The sequence below is a fragment of the Anolis carolinensis genome, chromosome 1, assembly GCF_035594765.1.
Source record: "Anolis carolinensis isolate JA03-04 chromosome 1, rAnoCar3.1.pri, whole genome shotgun sequence".
NCBI classification, from domain to species: Eukaryota; Metazoa; Chordata; class Lepidosauria; order Squamata; family Dactyloidae; genus Anolis; species Anolis carolinensis.
The window spans coordinates 87,478,846-87,492,543 of NC_085841.1; the positions used below are offsets into that span (position 1 = coordinate 87,478,846).

The 13,698-nt window shown below is 39.3% G+C and overlaps 1 protein-coding gene across 2 annotated transcripts in view; it reads left to right on the top strand.

The window, feature by feature from the left end:
• Window positions 1–13,698, top strand: part of med23 (mediator complex subunit 23) — a 48,176-nt gene that overhangs the window by 32,148 nt on the left and 2,330 nt on the right. For both annotated transcript variants that reach the window (XM_008122350.3, XM_008122357.3), the window contains 9 exons: window positions 3,050–3,230; window positions 3,715–3,885; window positions 4,838–5,054; window positions 7,000–7,236; window positions 8,962–9,127; window positions 9,318–9,390; window positions 10,851–11,065; window positions 11,305–11,425; window positions 13,036–13,167. In XM_008122350.3, the coding sequence (XP_008120557.2) occupies window positions 3,050–3,230; window positions 3,715–3,885; window positions 4,838–5,054; window positions 7,000–7,236; window positions 8,962–9,127; window positions 9,318–9,390; window positions 10,851–11,065; window positions 11,305–11,425; window positions 13,036–13,167 (1,513 nt within the window). The remainder of the gene's footprint in view (window positions 1–3,049; window positions 3,231–3,714; window positions 3,886–4,837; window positions 5,055–6,999; window positions 7,237–8,961; window positions 9,128–9,317; window positions 9,391–10,850; window positions 11,066–11,304; window positions 11,426–13,035; window positions 13,168–13,698) is intronic.

A 13,698-nucleotide genomic window follows, 5' to 3' on the forward strand; every position in this document is an offset into this window, starting at 1 on the left:
AGCTGAAGTCCAAAACCCCTAGGGGTCACTAGTTTGCCCATGCCTGCTCTAATCTATAGGGAGTTGTGAGAGTTGAAGTCCAAAACCCCTAGGGGGCCGAAGTTTGCACGTGCCTACTCTAACCTATGGGAGTTATGGGAGTTGAAGTCCAAAACCCCTAGGGGTCACTAATTTGCTTATGCCTTCTCTAATCTATAGGGAGTTGTGAGAGTTGGAAGTCCAAAACCCCTATGGGGCCCAAGTTTGCCCATGCCTATTTTCTAACCTGGAGAGAGTTATGGAAGTTGAAGTCCAAAACCCATAGAGGGTCCAAGTTTGCTCATGTCTGCTCTAACCTGGAGGTAGTTATGGGAGTTGAAATCCAAGAACTCTGGAGGGCCCACATTTGCCCATGCCTGCACTATGGAACTGGTGTACATAATCAGACGAAAGCCAAGGAATAGCCACCTTCGTCTTTGGAAACCCGGCTTCTGCTCTCCAGTAATGACAAGAAACAATCTGGGCCACCTAACACATCCCAACAAAAGATTCCCCCAGGCAGGAAGCAGCCAGGTTTTGAAGCTGCAAAGTTTTTCAATGTTAATCAAGGTGACCAACGGCAACATTCACATTTGCCTCGAATAGACCAGGGTTCCCTCTTCCACCCTGGATATTCCACAGACCCAAAGAGATCAAGGGTTGGGAAGGGACCACAAAGAATGGGTGAAGGAAGCACACACAAACACATCCCCTTTGGCTTCTTTCTCTCCTCCTCACACAGATTCCCTTTTGTACAGAGAGACCCAGAAGCAGCAAGCTGCCCCTTCCATTCAGATAATGCATCAGCGGCTTTCCAGGCTCCGTTTGCAAAATCTCCATTTCTCTCTCCCCCTACCTGTTTCGCAGGGATCTTTCCCTCCTCCAAACACATAATCTACACACAGAGATCCACTTTTTTGCCCTCTTTTGTATCATTATTTTCAGGGAGGGAGGGGGATTCACTGGCAATTATCTTCGAGAGTTCTTGGACAACAGGAGAAGTCCCAGCAGATTGGAGGAGGGCGAATGTGGTCCCTATCTTCAAGAAGGGAAAAAAGAACGACCCAAACAATTATCGTCCGGTCAGCTTCACGTCGATACCAGGCAAGATCCTGGAAAAGATCATTAAGGAAGTGGTCTGCGAACATCTAGAAACAAATGCAGTCATTGCTAATAGCCAACATGGATTTACCAAAAACAAGTCATGCCAGACTAGTCTGATCTCTTTTTTCGATAGAGTTACAAGCTGGGTTGACACAGGAAACGCTGTGGATGTAGCCTACCTGGATTTCAGTAAGGCCTTCGACAAAGTCCCCCACGACCTTCTGGCAAACAAACTAGTAAAATGTGGGCTACACAAAACTACGGTTAGGTGGATCTATAATTGGCTAAGCGAACAAACCCAAAGGGTGCTCACCAATGCATAGGGAGGAGGGAGCAAGCTTGTTTTCTGCTCCCCTGGAGACTATGATGCGGAACAATGGCTTCGAACTACAGGAAAGGAGATTCCACCTGAACTTCAGGAAGAATTTCCTCACTGTGAGGGCTGTTCGGCAGTGGAACTCTCTGCCCCAGACTGTGGTGGAGGCTCCTTCTTTGGAGGCTTTTAAGCAGAGGCTGGATGGCCATCTGTCAGGGGTGCTTTGAATGTGTTTTCCTGCTTCTTGGCAGGAGGTTGAACTGGATGGCCCATGAGGTCTCTTCCAACTCTATTATTCTATTATTCTTCTATCAAAGGAGAAAACCTGCAAGTTTTGTTTGTGCAGTTCAGTCTGATCCAGGGAGGGAAGGAAGGATAAAGGCTAATGAGCTGGAAAGAGGTGGCAGGAAGGCTTACTCACAACTTGCCGAGATAGCTCTCTCTCTCTCTCTCTCTCTCTCTCTCTCTCTCTCTCTCTCTCTCTCTCTCTCTCTCTCACACACACACACACACACACACACACACCCCTCAATATTGGTGGAAAACTAACAGCAACCCAGTTTTGAATTATTTTTTGGGATCTGGCCGGAGGGGGGGGTTTCTTTCTCATTGTTGGTGTATTTTGGCATAGAATGTTTACCATCTTTGGTTGGAAACTGCCCTAAGTCCATAGCTTTAGAAGAGGAGGAAGGAGAGGAAGAGTTTAACGCTCAGCCTGCAGCTCTGCCACTGCTTTGAAAGAACAGGAGGAAGGAGAGAAAGAGGAAGATGGCAGGCTTGCTCCTAAAGTCCCTCCTCCACCTGCCCGCAGCCTGGAGCCGGCAGAATAATAATAATAATAATAATAATAATAATAATAATAATAATAATAATAATAATGATAATAATAATAAAATAATAATAAAACTTTATTTATACCCCGCCACCATCTCCCCAATGGGGACTTGGGGCGGCTTACATGGGGCCATGCCCAGGACAATACAATATAACCATAACATAATGCAATTAAATAAGAAGCAGCACTGGGGAGAAGCAGCAGCAGCAGCCTTCCTCCTTTTGGTTGTCCTCCCAACATTCCTTGCCCCCTCTTCCTCCTCCTCGCCTGGCTGCTGCCGCCCGCCCTCCCCTTCCTTGTTCTCCATTGCCAGACAGACAGCCTAGGAGGAGGAGGAGCAGTGGTAACAGCGGTGACAGTATTGGAACCTCGCCTGCGGGCTCCACTGCCACCAGGGCGGCTACTCGTCGTACTCCTCCGGCCCCGCTCCATAGAGGCGAAGGACAATCGGCTTCAAAGCCTTGCCTCCAGGATCCGCTGTTCCTTGACTCCAATATAAGCTGAAGGAGGTTTTTTTCAGCTCTTTGTTAGGGCTGAAAAACTCGGCTTATATTCGTGTATATACGGTAAATGGTAGTCTTGAATAAATGCTGTATTGATTTTCAGTTTTATCAGTTCTATTTTTCTTTATGCAATTTAGGCATCAATGTTCTGTAATTAGAGGAACTCTCACTTCTTTAAGCTTAGCAGCCAAAAGTAGATCATCTACATTTTGTCCATATTATTACGTTATTTTTGTACCTGCTGCTATTGCATTTCTCTCTCCTGTTTCTTAGAGTGCTGGAAAGAATTGGGGCCAGAGCCCTAGTTGCTCACATTAGGACATTTGCAGATTTCTTGGTCTATGAATTTTCTACATCGGCTGGAGGCCAACAGCTTAACAAATGTATTGAGATTCTCAATGACATGGTGTGGAAATACAACATAGTCACACTGGATCGCCTCATATTGTGTTTGGTAAGAACACATAAAATATTGTTCCATTAAAATAATTCCAATAATAAAATGCAGTTTTGCAGCTTCTTAGGTAAATGCCAATGTTGTGTGATGGAATTTATACACTGCTCCATTATTTCACAATATAACCTGATTCAACTTTGACTGATTTTTAGGCCATCCCATTGAACTTGTGTCAGAATCCAAATCTAAACCTCCATGCATCCCTTTGACTACCACTAAAAATCAGCAAAAAAAAAGTTATATAGGATGGAATTTTTAGCTCTAACAGGCACTTAGGAAGGGATTGTACCTGCCAGATTGCTGGTTTAGTGATTTTTTTTAAAAAATAGTTGCATCTGGTTGGTTTGAGGAAAAATTCAGAAAATTTCATTTTCTTATATATTGTTATTTCAAATCAGCCAAAAAAATTGCTAATGTATCAAAAGACATCCTGAGTATTTGTTCAGTAGTCTTTGATGGCTTTTATTTATTTTCATTTCAGGCAATGCGCAGCCATGAAGGCAATGAAGCCCAGGTGTGCTACTTCATAATCCAGTTGCTTTTACTGAAACCAAACGATTTCAGAAACAGAGTCAGCGATTTTGTGAAAGAGAACTCTCCAGAGCATTGGCTGCAGAATGACTGGCATACAAAACACATGAGCTATCACAAGGTACTTCTTTGTTTGGTAGCGTGATTTGTTCAAGAAAATTAGCATTATACACAGGTTCATGTAAAATCTTTGAGAAAGGATAGTATTATGTTAGTATTAAAGTGGACAGTTAGTATGGTTTGAAACTGACAGTTTTTGTTTGTAGGCAAGTACACAGGAACTGAAATCCAATTGGTGGCTTATATGGCATAATACCTGGTGCAACCAAAGTGTATACTTTTTAAAACATTGCAGAAGGAGATAACCTGTACCTTTTTTGCATAATGCCTTTGCTCCAAGGTGTGGACTGTCAGCCAGATACTTTTGAGCACAGCTTCTTCCTCCTTAGTTATTGTGAGGATACACCCAGAAGCTGTCCCAGTTGTACTCCCACATGCTTTCGGTGACAGATGCAAAAAGCATCTTTATCTGGCCTTCCGTATCTAGAAAAGGAGAAATAGCCACTTAAGTGCATCCCCTGACATAGCTACATTGATGAAGTTTTGTGTTCCCCTAGTCAACATTGTCTATACTTAGAAATATGGGGTAGAGGTGATAGGCTTTTTGAGGTTATCCTTTCAACACCCGGAACAAGTTCATACTTGGAAGCTTGTACAAGTATGGTAAAACTGGTGGGGATGAATGCCTGGTGTAGAATCACTCTTTTGTTTAGTTGCGTAGATTTCAACAGGTCAGAAAAGATTACTTTTTGCCAGTGAGAAAAGCTCAGATTCCCATCCTCTGGATATTTATAAGTCTTTTAACACAATATGATGGTGTTTATATTGAGGATGAAAATGCAGTTCAGCTGCTAGCAGTGCAGTTAAGTAGCATCATAAAGTGCAGTCACATACGCTATTGCATTGTTTCAGTATTTGCATTCAGAGTTTTCCGACTGAGAACAAAACCTGGGCTTTGAAAATTTACTAAAATTAGGTGGATTATTTACTGTTTTAAAAACTTTTATTTCCAGAAGTATCCTGAAAAGCTATATTTTGAAGGATTAGCAGAGCAAGTCAATCCTCCTGTTCAAACTCAATCCCAGTATTTGCCAATCTACTTTGGGAATGTGTGCCTCCGTTTCCTGCCAGTGTTCGACATCGTGATTCACAGATTCTTGGAACTTCTTCCAGTGTCCAAATCACTAGAGACTCTACTGGATCATCTAGGCGGTTTATACAAATTTCATGGTAACTTCCTCCATCACCTTTTTTCCCATTTACAGCAAGATCACATATTTGACAGGCTGAGTTAACATTTATCGCCCGTCACCCTTGCTCAAATGTCCTATTCACTAAGCATGTGCCCATTATGAGATGCTTGTCATTGCAGTATTTAAAGAGAGCCAGGAAGATTATTGTCTCAGCAGTTAAGATAAACCTGTGTAGTTATCATGCTTGGCAGGATGCTAATAACATGCACATAGGCCTTTTTCAGCTTTTGAGATAAAGGATTAAGGAAGAAGCATCAACCTTCCATTGGTGGGGACTAAAACCCAATTATGTGATCAAACAGCTTGAATTTGAGATCAGTACAAATCGTACTGTGGCAGCAGTATTTATTCTAAATAATATCATTGCAAAATGAATTATTTGCCAGGTTTATTTTTGAAGATTTTGCCAGCTGCAAAGCGGAGGATATATGAAAAATAAATGAAGGTGGTCGGATTTTAAGATTATCAGGGTAGCCCTTCTTGTGGTGCATTTGTAGTTGTCTGATCAATAACATAAATGTATGCCTTACCATATATAATCAGTTAATGCATCCATCTTGCTCAAATTCTGCCTTGAAACTATTCACAGAACTGTTCAGAAGTACCCCCAGCAAAAGCCAAGGGATAACTGTTATTTCCCAGCTGGTTCTGCATATTGTTGTCCTAAGGTCTTTGGTTGCAATTCTATATACAGTTTCCAAGGAATATTGAATCAGATAGAGTTGTCTATAGGTAGACATACATTAGGCTCTCAGTTTTAATGGAAATATTTTTGTAGAATTGTCCTCAAGAAGGAGGCTACATCCAAACTTTGGTTGTTAGTTCCAAAGAAACAGAATGTTATTATTTGAAAAGGGGATTGGGGGGAATGTTTCATTTGCAAATACCACTCCAGTGTTCGTTAGGGGGGGGAAAGAAGTAAAATCAGAAATGTTTTAGCCAGATCTGGTACTTCAGCTGTTTTGGCTTAGCACTGTAGAGTGTTTTCTTATCCCATAAACAGAATATGCACACAGAATTTTGGAATGATTCTAGTTTAAGCTTTTCCTTAATTTGTCACACATTCTAGGACTAATGTGCTTAACTGTCCTGAAATTTTTACTGGTGAGACAGTAGGCATTCGAGCACATTTGCACCCCTGTTTCTGATTTTTATTACAATGCTGGAAGGATCTCAGTTTCCTGAAAAACTCTTTCCATTTAAAAAAATAGTAAGTTTCCATTCTTTATAATTGCAATCATTACAGACCATATGCAAAAGCCAGATTTCATTGTGAATAAGACTATTCTTAAATGTCATTGTTCTTCCCATAGCTTGTCAATTAGACTGAATGAAAGAAAATGCTGGCTGATTTTCAAAATATGAGAAACATTAAATTTGCAAAATATATACAGGACATAAATTCAGGATCTTGGCACAGTATTTCTGCTGCCTAGATTAAAAACCCGATATCTCTGGGCAATGCAGGAGAGGAATCCACAAGCACATGGGTTATCAATTAGTATTCTTTCTTGTGGCCTTGCGCGCTTTTTGCTTTCTGTAGCCAAGGGATACAGAATGGGAAGAAGAAGGGAAGACGTGTTTTTTGTTTTTGGAAACCTAAAGATTTAGGATCAAATTGAGAAGGGGAAAATGGAGACTATATTAATAGAAAGTTGGAAAGAAATAATTGAGAAGTGGGTGTTAATGTATTAGAAGCAGCAGAAAATAAGGAAGGAACCCAAAAGAGTTTTAATGCTGGCAAAACATGAATGAAAAAATTGCGGAAGGGAAAGAGAACTTAACAGATAAAATAGCTGAAGATTACGTGACTCCTGCCTCTGGACTGGCATAAAGAGAGATAAGCCATGTGGTTGTGGACTGTTTATACTGAATACTAACACCTGCAGCATGGGTACATATATCCATTTATCTCTTGGCAGATCGTCCAGTAACCTATCTGTACAACACTCTTCATTACTATGAGGGTCATCTCCGGGAACGCCCCAGTCTCAAAAGGAAGCTTGTTCATTCTATCATTGGCTCCCTGAAGGATAACCGTCCGCAGGGGTGGTGTTTGAGTGAAACATACCTGAAATGTGCTATGAATGCACGAGAAGACAACCCATGGATACCTGATGACATTTATTACTGCAAACTGATTGCAAGGCTGGTTGATAATATCCTTTTTTAAAATCTGAAGGTGGATTTTAGTTATCAAAAATACCTCAGGATAACCATTTGGTGCTTGAGACTAGAGGTGTTTGGATTTCAGATTGAGTGATTGCTTTTGGTATACCTGTATTTCCCTATACGTGCATAATGAGTTATCTTGGAGATGGGACCAAGTCTAAACACAAGATTCATTTAGGATCCAAAAAGACATAATCTGACGATAATTGTATACAATAATTTTGTGCATGAAACAAAGTTTGTATACATTGAACCATCAGAAAACTATTTTTGGATTTTTTTTTTTTTTTTGGATTTTGGAATTCTGGTAAGAGGTGCGCAATCTGTAGTAACTGATATAATATTGTAATACCTCCTGTACTCCATTCAGGAGCAAAATTTCTACTGCTAAACAATAGAAAGTCCATAATTACAACTTGGGATTGTTTAGAAGTATGCAAGTAACAGCTCATCCTATGTATAATAGTTATATACAAGTGAACTAACTGCATTCCTAAAGCTCACTAAGAAGTACATTCAGAATTTATATTATACTGCTAATGTGGATTTGATGTGGATTATATGCAAGTTTTCTTGCAGTATACTACTGAGATTCCAAATAGGATCCACTGTCTTTGGATTTGTGTGTATATATGCCTTTTTTTGCCTGTTGAGTTATTGTGGCCTCATGAATTTTGTAAGGTTTTTCATTTAAGGAATATTCAGAGGTGGTTTTGCCAGATCCTTCCTTTGAAATAAAGTCTACAGCACCATTTATTCATTGGTGGTCTCCCATCAAAGAACTAATCAGGGCTAACTTTGCTTAGCTTCCAAGATCAAACAGTATCTGGTGCCTTTATGATTTCAGCCACCCTGTTATCCTTGGACTCTGCCTCCCTGATATAGTCAGAGCTGCTTGGATTTGTCTCCTGGACAATTTTTGTGGCACAGTCAATGGCCATTTTTCCCTGCTTGTACACGATAGTAAAATGACTGGTGATTAATTTATTGAAAGTCAGACAAGTTTATACTGTGTCAAATTAGCCATTAGCTTTTACTGAGGAGTTGTCCAATTGCCCCATTTCCAGGAAGGAACTAGCATCACAGTATAGGGTTCAACCTGAGAGTGACTCTTCCTATGACAAGGGGTTCTGCAAGTGTCTGCTATGCTTGCAGCAATGGCAGAAGTATTTTTCTGCATTTGTATTTACAGAAAAATAGCTTCTCACACAAGGCACTCTTTTCTGACAGAGGATATTTCCTCAGAGAAGGCATTCTGGGAGGAAAAATGGCAATATATTTGGCCTTGAGAGGCGACAAGAAAGTGAATGTAGCAGGAAAAAACTGGAACAAAGATACATATTTTTTGACGGTACTGAGATTCACATCTTGTTGTAGGGTGGAAGTGATCACCTTCCAGAGATCAGGGGACCCAAATCTATCTTGGAAATTGGAGTCCTTGTGTCACCACCTCTAGGATGCAGGATGAGATTTTGCTATATTTTCAACCCACTGAGCTGTTTTAAGTGAAGGAGTGAGGAGCTTTTAAAACTCGATAGTGGTTTCGGAAAAAAACTCCATAAAAGGGTCTTTATAAGTTTGAAAAAATAAATTAAGGGGAACGAGGTCTGCCCCAGAATTCACATATGGCTGATGGACTGAATTTTCCTCACCCGTGTTTTGATGGCTACTTCTTGGTTTAAATGACAGTTTGTTGCCTTAATTGTGTTCACCGATGGCTGGGAAATCACCAAGTCCATTCCCAAACTGTGACTGGAGATTCAATGAATTTCCTAACCCTGCTGCCCATGCACTCCATGTTACCTGTGTTGAGCTCATGGCCTTGGCTGTTCCAGGAAAGGAAGTTGGTAATGCCTTGCTGAATGTCGTGCTGAAGAGGTAGGTGGAACACTTCCTCAGAGAAAACCTCAACATTGCAAAGTGCGTGGAGCTGTTTTTTAATGGTCCAAACAGACAAATTTGCCATATTTATCATCAAGATTCCCATATTTCATTAATGTGTTTCTGAAGTGTTTTCATCTGCCTGATACAAGTGTTCTGTTTCTTTTTCTCTTCAATCTCATACTAGTCAGCCTTTAGTGCCCAGGGACAATATCACAGCATGGATGAATGCAATTGGATTGATTATCACTGCCTTGCCTGTAAGTTGAATTCTTTTAAAATGTTTTAAAATAAGAAAAAGTAAGCCTACAATGAATACCAAAAAAAATTAAAATTCAGACAGAATTATTTATTGATTTATTTATTTTTAACTGAATTATGATTATAATAGACTATCACTTGTGGCCAAGTATGATTATGTTCCAGTCTTGGTGTTGGATCCATAAATAACAGTGAAGACCTACTCTAGATATACATGGTCTTTCACATTGAGGACGTAGATTTCCAGATGAAAGGCGATCACAACAAGGATTTGTTTGACGTGCCTTCCTCTCAGCATTGTTTTGCCCTGTATTTATGCCTCTTCAAAATCCATAGCACCATTGGTAACAGCTGACTTCTATTTAAGATGCTCCATTGCAAGGTCTTCCCAGTTTTTAGTATTTATACCACTTTTTTTTTAGGTTAGTGTACCTGAATGAAACGTTTGGGAGGTTATGAATAAATAACCTTCTAGATAAATGGAAAGCCATCTTTATGCTTTTTGAACAATACCTTCCATAATCCTGTGCGTTCTACACACACTGACATAACCTCCTGGTTCTGGTCTTGTAGGGGTAGGTATCCAACACCGCCTTTGCTCAATACACTCCCCACTCCACCCCACCCCCCGGCCCAATGCCAAATGTGCCCCTGGACCAGTTAGCTGCCATGGTAAGGGAGGAAGATTCTCAGGTGCCATCCATGTGGAGTTTTAGGGTCAGGAGAAAGATTTTACCCCCATAGGCACCTTCAGCTGAGATTCTTCGAGAAGCAAAAGTGGAGATTTAGCAGTAATGTGCCAGCAGAGTTTTATACTCCAGTGGCGCTAAACAGAATCAGTTCAACCGCACTCCACACCTCATTATTTTTGAGAGACATACAGGCGTCTTGTAGAACTACAACACCTTTGATATATGTCTCTAGGGATCAATAATAATGTGTGTCTTCAGTTCATTTGCAGTTTATAGGAACCAAAGGTGACTCTAACTAGGATTTGAACCCTGACCTAAAGTTTTCATGAGATTTTTTAAAAGGGTATTTCCTCACATTATAGGTTGTACAGTTTGCTTCATATGCAATATCATCTTTTAGATGTGTAGTAACTATTTAAATTAGAAAAAAAAAGTTTTAAATTTTTCTGTTCTTTAATAATGCACCATAGCACTTGTTACAATTTGTGTCGTTCCTTCCAATAGTAGTTGTTTTCCAAATGGTAATCCCACATCCTTCAAAGCTTGGAAACTAGCACTACTACTAACATGTGAAATGCTATTTTTTAAAAGAAAGAAATAAGGTTTAAATATTAAGATAAATGACGAATATAATTTTCTTTCACTAGCAAATACTAAATTGTTCAGTCGTTACACTTGAACAAATCATTTGCAATGATGTACATAGCTGGATGTCCCACCTACAATCAATCCTAATCCTTGTGGTGGGGTGACTTTTTCCTTTCAAGGAACCCTATTGGATAGTCCTCCATGAGCGGATTGTGAGTGTCATCAACAGCCCTAGCTTGACTTCTGAGACTGAATGGGTTGGTTACCCATTCCAGCTGTTTGACTTCACAGCTTGCCATCAATCCTATTCAGAAATGTGCTGTAGCTACACATTGGCGTTGGCTCATGCTGTCTGGCACCATTCAAGCATTGGGCAACTTTCTCTCATTCCAAAGTAAGTGTTGTATGTTTACTTTGCAATTCTGCATCTATTGCTTTCAGTTAAAGAATATATGCTATTTGTGTGTAAAATATAACTATAGGCTAACCACAACTGAAACTCTGGATTAAATAACTTCTTGAACTTACCATAAGTAACATTGCCACAATTTGGCTTCACTCAGTTAGTAAAACAAGGCACATTTTATTAGCTTTCGTTTATTTTTATTGGATGTGCTTTCTGAAATACTATAGGTTCCTTACTGAGGTTTTGATCCCAATCGTGAAAACTGAATTCCAGCTACTGTATGTGTATCACCTTGTTGGTCCGTTCTTACAACGCTTCCAGCAGGAAAGGACAAGGTGCATGCTTGAGGTAAGTTATTTTAGGGGTGGTGCCTGTGGGGGCTGTAAGCAAAGGTGTAAGGCCACAGACAGCCCTTTAAATTGTGCCTAATCCTTCCTTTTAGAAGATAAGTACTTATTTTCTGGAGAGAAGAGCCTTGCCAAAAGTATTTTGTATTTTTCCTCCTTCTGTTTGCTTTTCGGGTTTTTTTTTTCTTTTCCCAGGCTTTCAAATACAAGACTATTTTCAGAAAAACGAATAGCACTGTGAATTTCCATTGTATCCCTGTCATGAAGATAAGCCCAATAGTCCACATATCACATAGTTCAATTACCTCATAATACTTTAATGGGAATTTTCTTTGTTATCACCTGTTGCTGCTTTTTCATATTCGAACCTAAATTTATTTCTGGAAAGAGACTGTCTATTTCTCCCAGGGCTTCAATTTGGCACCATCCCATAGAAATATGTCATATCACTGCAGAAAGCAAAACACGTTAATTTCCAGGATTCACAGCTTGTCTTCTCAAATACAAGAAAAGTGTTTAAAAATAAACTATTCAAAGCCCTTTTGGGTGTCATAAAATTAATTATACCTATGCCATAAGGAGCTAAATTTAGTTTAACACCTAGTTGTGGCTTTGAAAGCAGGAAAGAACATCTGTGCATTTTTAGCTCAGGCTCTTAGCCAGGCAAAAACAAGAAAATGTAAATACTCGTTTAACTTATTCTCTGTTATAGTTCTGTCCTCTTTGAAAAGTGAAAATTCCTCAATTCCTAAAAGTTATCCTCATGTAAGGAGAGGCTATTGTCATCACATGGGATTTTTGAAGTCTGAATTCTTCTGAGTGGATTTTGTGAATGAGTGTTATATTCAGTTGGCTATCCTAGATCGCTATGATGGAATGAAATATATCCATTTGGTTCTTTGACAAAGCATGGGATGCCAATACATTGGATATATTCTGATATAAAAAATATATATCCAAAGTCAGTTCTGTAGTTTATTAATTCTCTTCTTCAAGCCTGTGTATTTGCTTACTTAGTCAATATGACCTGATGTGTGAATTTTAGGATGACAGAGTATGATTTGTTCTTTGTACACAAGCATTTCACAACACTGTTCACTCAGAACAGTACAAGACACTCTGTAACAAAATTAACATGTATATATTATTCTGAAAACCCATTATATAAACCGTCTTTGGAATATAAGAGAGGTGGGTTAGGAAAGTGCAGGTTACATATGGCTTCCAGAGGACTTCCAATATGTCCTCACAGCAAATGCTGCCAGTGCATTAAAAGGCCAATCTAAAAACGGTGGTAAATTCTATAACCATTTGGAAGATGTCATTGTTCATTTAAAGGTTGAGTCTCTTCTAGACCCAATAAGGCTTTTTTTTTTAAAGGGACTCCCATCCCTTTAAAAATAGGAGAGTGCAGCTCAGTAAAATCCAAGAAAGGACAATAATGGCTCCTGGCTCTTTCAAGGTGGTCTGCCTCACTGCAATATGATGTTCTTTGTAGTTTTTCACCTCATTGAGTTATTAATGTTGGAGACAATAAATATGATTGAAGCCACTAGAAAAATGACACAACTTTTCATGTGTGTTGTGTTTGTGTCAATTTGGTCACAATAGATTGGAGTAGCATTTTACGAAATGCTTTTGGAAGTGGACCAGTGCAATACACATCTCAACTACATGGATCCTATATGCGATTTTCTGTATCACGTGAAGTATATGTTTACTGGAGACAGTGTGAAAGATCAAGTGAGTAATAATTTGCACTTTAGATAAATGGTGTACAACATAGATATTTGTTTTCCACTTCAGATGCTGAAGAAAGTGAATGAAAATGGAAGACTATAAAATCAGATTTTCTGTAAATAGTGTGAGGCTGACTAAAAAGTTTTCTTAAGTCCTGATTTTTTTTGAGCTTTTAAACAAAAGTTCAAGATTAAACAAAAGTATAATGCACTAGTAGGTTTTGAAGTGGTATGAATTTCCACCATTTATATGTAATTATATGCATTTACTTTGTTTTTTTATACCTACAAATTCTGGGAACTGAGTATTTGAACTAAGATTTGCGGTAATGACCATATAGGTCAGGGACTGCATACAGTTGCTTTTTATACATGATCAATTAAGCTGTTTTAGAATATAGAAACCTGAAGAAATCTGGCAAGACTTTGCTGGATGTCTGAACACTGACAAAATGTCAGTAGGTATTGGTTAGGAAACAGTTGTAACCTGTCTGGCAGTTTTTTTCCTAGAGGCAGCATTATATTGTTTCTTTTT